This window comes from Notothenia coriiceps, unplaced genomic scaffold (genome assembly GCF_000735185.1).
Source record: "Notothenia coriiceps isolate Sejong01 unplaced genomic scaffold, NC01 NC01_scaffold00001492, whole genome shotgun sequence".
Taxonomy (NCBI): domain Eukaryota; kingdom Metazoa; phylum Chordata; class Actinopteri; order Perciformes; family Nototheniidae; genus Notothenia; species Notothenia coriiceps.
The window spans coordinates 543-4,481 of NW_011334193.1; the positions used below are offsets into that span (position 1 = coordinate 543).

Here is a 3,939-nt window from a genome sequence, read left to right on the forward strand (position 1 = left end):
ACATCACCCCAATTCTGGCCTCACTGCACTGGCTTCCAATTCGGTTCAGAATTGATTTTAAACTCCTTTTATTTGTTTTGAAAGCCCTTAATGTGCTGGCTCCGGCCGATAGAGCCAAACTCCTCCATCGCTACACCCCAGGCAGAGCCTTAAGGTCGGCTGACCAGCTGCAGCTCAAAAAAAAAATCAACACTTAAAACTCACTTCTTCTCCCTGGCCTTCTGGTCAGAGCGGAGCACGACTCCTGACTTTTCCCTTTTTTATATATCTGTTGTAATTTATTGTCTTTTATTGTCATTGTGGTAATGTGTTTTTATTACATGTACAGCAATTTGGCCCGACCAAAAATCGCTTTTAAATGTGCTTTATAAATAAAACTTGATTGGATTTGATTTGTAATACTGTATTACATTTAACATGTATATTTTCTACTTTCTTGTTTATTTCTAGTCTTTTAATTTGTATTGTACAATGCCATGTCTTTTTATGCTGCTGTAACACAAACATTTCCCAAATTGGGATCAATAAAGTCCCATCTTATCTTATCTTATCTAATATTACGTTGTATTCCCAATAAATTGAATATTTTCTATTATGTTTAAAGCCTGCCAGAATGATTTCTACATAACTATTTTTCTATTTAAAAAAGTTTTCTATATTTGAATAGAGGTTTGTTAGCTCTAAGTAGGTAGGTCTATCCTGTTTGAACCTGACAGGCCATCTGAACCTAGATCTTCATGTATGTACACCTGTAACACTTTATTCATCTCTCTTTACAGGTTCCCAAGATACATTGGGATCTGTCCACAAAGAGGATTCTGACCATGGAGTTTGCTGAGGGGGGGCAGGTAAACGACAGGGAATACATGAAGAAACACGGCATCGATGTCAACGAGGTACTGGCTGCTCTGTGTGTCGGTTGGTTACAAAGCTTATACTAAACTGACTTATAATCACACACACACACACACACACACACACACACACACACACACACACACACACACACACACACACACACACACACACACACACACACACACACACACAGGAACACAAACTATCAGTGTGTCTACACAGCCTAGCATAGACAGATGACTTAAAAATCATTGATGAAAGTGGAGAAAATAGCTGCCCAAGCAATATCTCTATCTATTATATCTATAATTAAATGCATTGCTCTAGACAAAAGGCTGACCTTCTGTTGACAGTCGGTGGCACACCCCCATGCACAAGAACAATATCAGACAACAGAGGTTGTTTTTTTTAAGCACGCTAGCCCTAAAAAACAAATTCCTCTCATGATGAATGATGCATCGCATCAGTGTTTCATTAAACGAGAAAAACTTTGCAGTTTTGCATCGTGAACGTCTTAACATTTTGCTGCCAAAATTGGAGTTCTAGTAGGAGCTCAAAATACAAATACTTACCTGAAAGTGAGCACAATAAGTTATTCTTTAATTATTATCATTGTTAGAGTTCAAAGGCGAAAAATATGCATACAATGCACATACATTTTGAAATCATGGACTTCCTGTTGAATTTGCAGCTTATGTCTAGGAGATATTGTTTGTTTCCAAATGTTACATATAGCGATGCAATAATTTAAGTGGGGGGTCTTTACTTTGAAAGCTGTTTGTGGACATCGATGAGCCAATTCACCACACCCCAGACCCAAATCTGTCACGGTCTGTCTGTTTTCCTGTTTTATTTTGACATTTATTTTCTCCTGGTTTCTTACTCCCTGAGTTGTCCATCCTGTGCCTGATTGTCTCATTGTGTTCACCTGCTGCCCCTGTATTTTACCTAGAAAATATCTTGGGATAACATGTACTGTATGGGTAGACGCAGACAAACCAAGGGTTTCAAAATACAAAAAAAATTACATTTGCCGCACTTTAAAGCTATACACACAATAACTTCCAATCAATCAGCACAACAATACCATGACTATGCACAAATCAAATCAAAAATGTTTTCCAAATAACTAAGTGCATAAATCATTATTAACATCAAAAATACACCAAGATTGTCACACTTACTAAAGGTGAGACAATAGCGAGTACATTCTAAATGTGTTGTGACTTGTCATTTTTGAATTTTTCTCCTTTCTTTCTATATCATGTCTCCAACAGATCTCAGAGAACCTGGGCAAGATCTATAGTGAAATGATATTTGTCCGTGGCTTTGTTCACTGTGACCCGCACCCGGGCAACGTCTTGGTCCGAAAGTGTCCTAAGAGCAAGAAGACCGAGATCACCCTGCTTGATCACGGTCTTTATCAGGTAACAAATCTACAGGCTGACTGCAGATAAAAAAACTCAATTTTTCATGCCGCTGGCCTAGGCTAAAAGCCTGAGTACATACATTGGTAGAGCAGCAAACACACAGTCAAGATGCTCGTAATAAATCATGCCTTCCGCACACACTATCACATGCAGACACACTTCTATTAGAGCTACAGCACCATAAAAGCTTTTTGATAAACAACTAATTTGATGTTGTGCTTAGCAGAGTGCAGGATGTTGTGTTGCGATGTGTGCACCACATCTTTAGTGATACAGTCAAACACACACACACACACACACACACACACACACACACACACACACACACACACACACACACACACTGCTCTTACAAACACTTGTGTTACACTCAGTTTGTTAACTGCTTGTTCCTGTATTCAAAGAATTAAGGTAGTCCTTCAAAATTGGCACACACAAACACATGCATGCACGCACACAAGCAAACAAACTAACACACACACATATTGACCAATTAACTCCTTATGACTTCTGATTACAGCTGTCATTTTGGAGTAGAATATTGTTTCACTCCTTGTGTACATGTAAATATTAAATGAATATAAAGACATACAGAACACACCCACAACTTGCAGAAGTTATGATGATTTTTACTTAGATAATGATTATTTGTCAACATACCTAGAAACAGCTACTTTGTACTTCTACTCTACTACAAGTCAGAGGTACATGGTGTACTTTTCCTCCACTGCATGTATTTAATACCTTTAGTTACTTCACAGATGTGGATGAATGATGTGAAATATAATCAAGTGTTAAATCAGACTTTAGTTCCACCTGGAGTAAATTCACAAGCTACCCTGCAGTATACAAAGTCATTCAAACTAGCTGCACCTTTACCAGCTTTGAGAACACTTTCATTATCAATCATTATAAAACATATCATATATATTATTCTGAGATGGACCATTCTGCAGAATAATGTAATTGTCTGGTACTTTTACTTCAGTACAAGACCTGAGTACTTCTCTCTCCCCCCCTCCCCCCCAGGTCCTGGAGCCAGACTTCAGGTTGGACTACTGTCGGTTGTGGCAGGCTCTGATTAGAGGGGACATGTCGGGGGTGGAGCGTTACAGCCGCAGACTGGGGGCTGGAGATCTATTTGCGCTATTCGCCTGCGTGCTCACTGCTCGATCCTGGACCGCTGTGAACGCTGGCATCAGCTCTGTGCCTGTCACACACTCTGAGGTAGGCCTACTGTATGAGCTCCAACAGACGGATAGTGCATGTTCAGAGTATTTATTCAGATGATTTCCTTTATTTAACAAAGTGCATCACAGGTTACAGTCCATAAAACATGTCTATAGCCTAGAAATATAAATATTGAGCCCACTATGTAAAGTGTGGGATTATGAACAACATACAGACACGGTATTATTGTCCACACTGTGTTTAGACAGCAGCAATCAGCCAAATCACTATCAGTTTACTCTGTTGGCACAAGTTGGACGAATATAAATATGTGTCCCCGGTGTGTAAGGAGACTCTCAAAGTGTCAGAAAACAAAACCCTCTCTCTTTTCTTCCGTACCCACATCTCTAAAAACGGCGGTACAACGGAGCTGATCCAGATTTGCTGCGTCATGACGACATTACTAAAATGTGGGCTGGCT

The 3,939-nt window shown here is 39.5% G+C and overlaps 1 protein-coding gene across 1 annotated transcript; it reads left to right on the forward strand.

The window, feature by feature from the left end:
- Positions 1-773: 773 nt before the first annotated feature.
- Positions 774-3,549, forward strand: LOC104962505 (uncharacterized aarF domain-containing protein kinase 1-like; the record flags this gene model as incomplete). The annotated part of the gene is made up of 3 exons (XM_010790939.1): positions 774-896; positions 2,136-2,285; positions 3,318-3,549. Coding segments are annotated over exons 1-3 (454 nt in total), but the record flags the coding sequence as incomplete, so codon positions are not given.
- Positions 3,550-3,939: the final 390 nt, after the last annotated feature.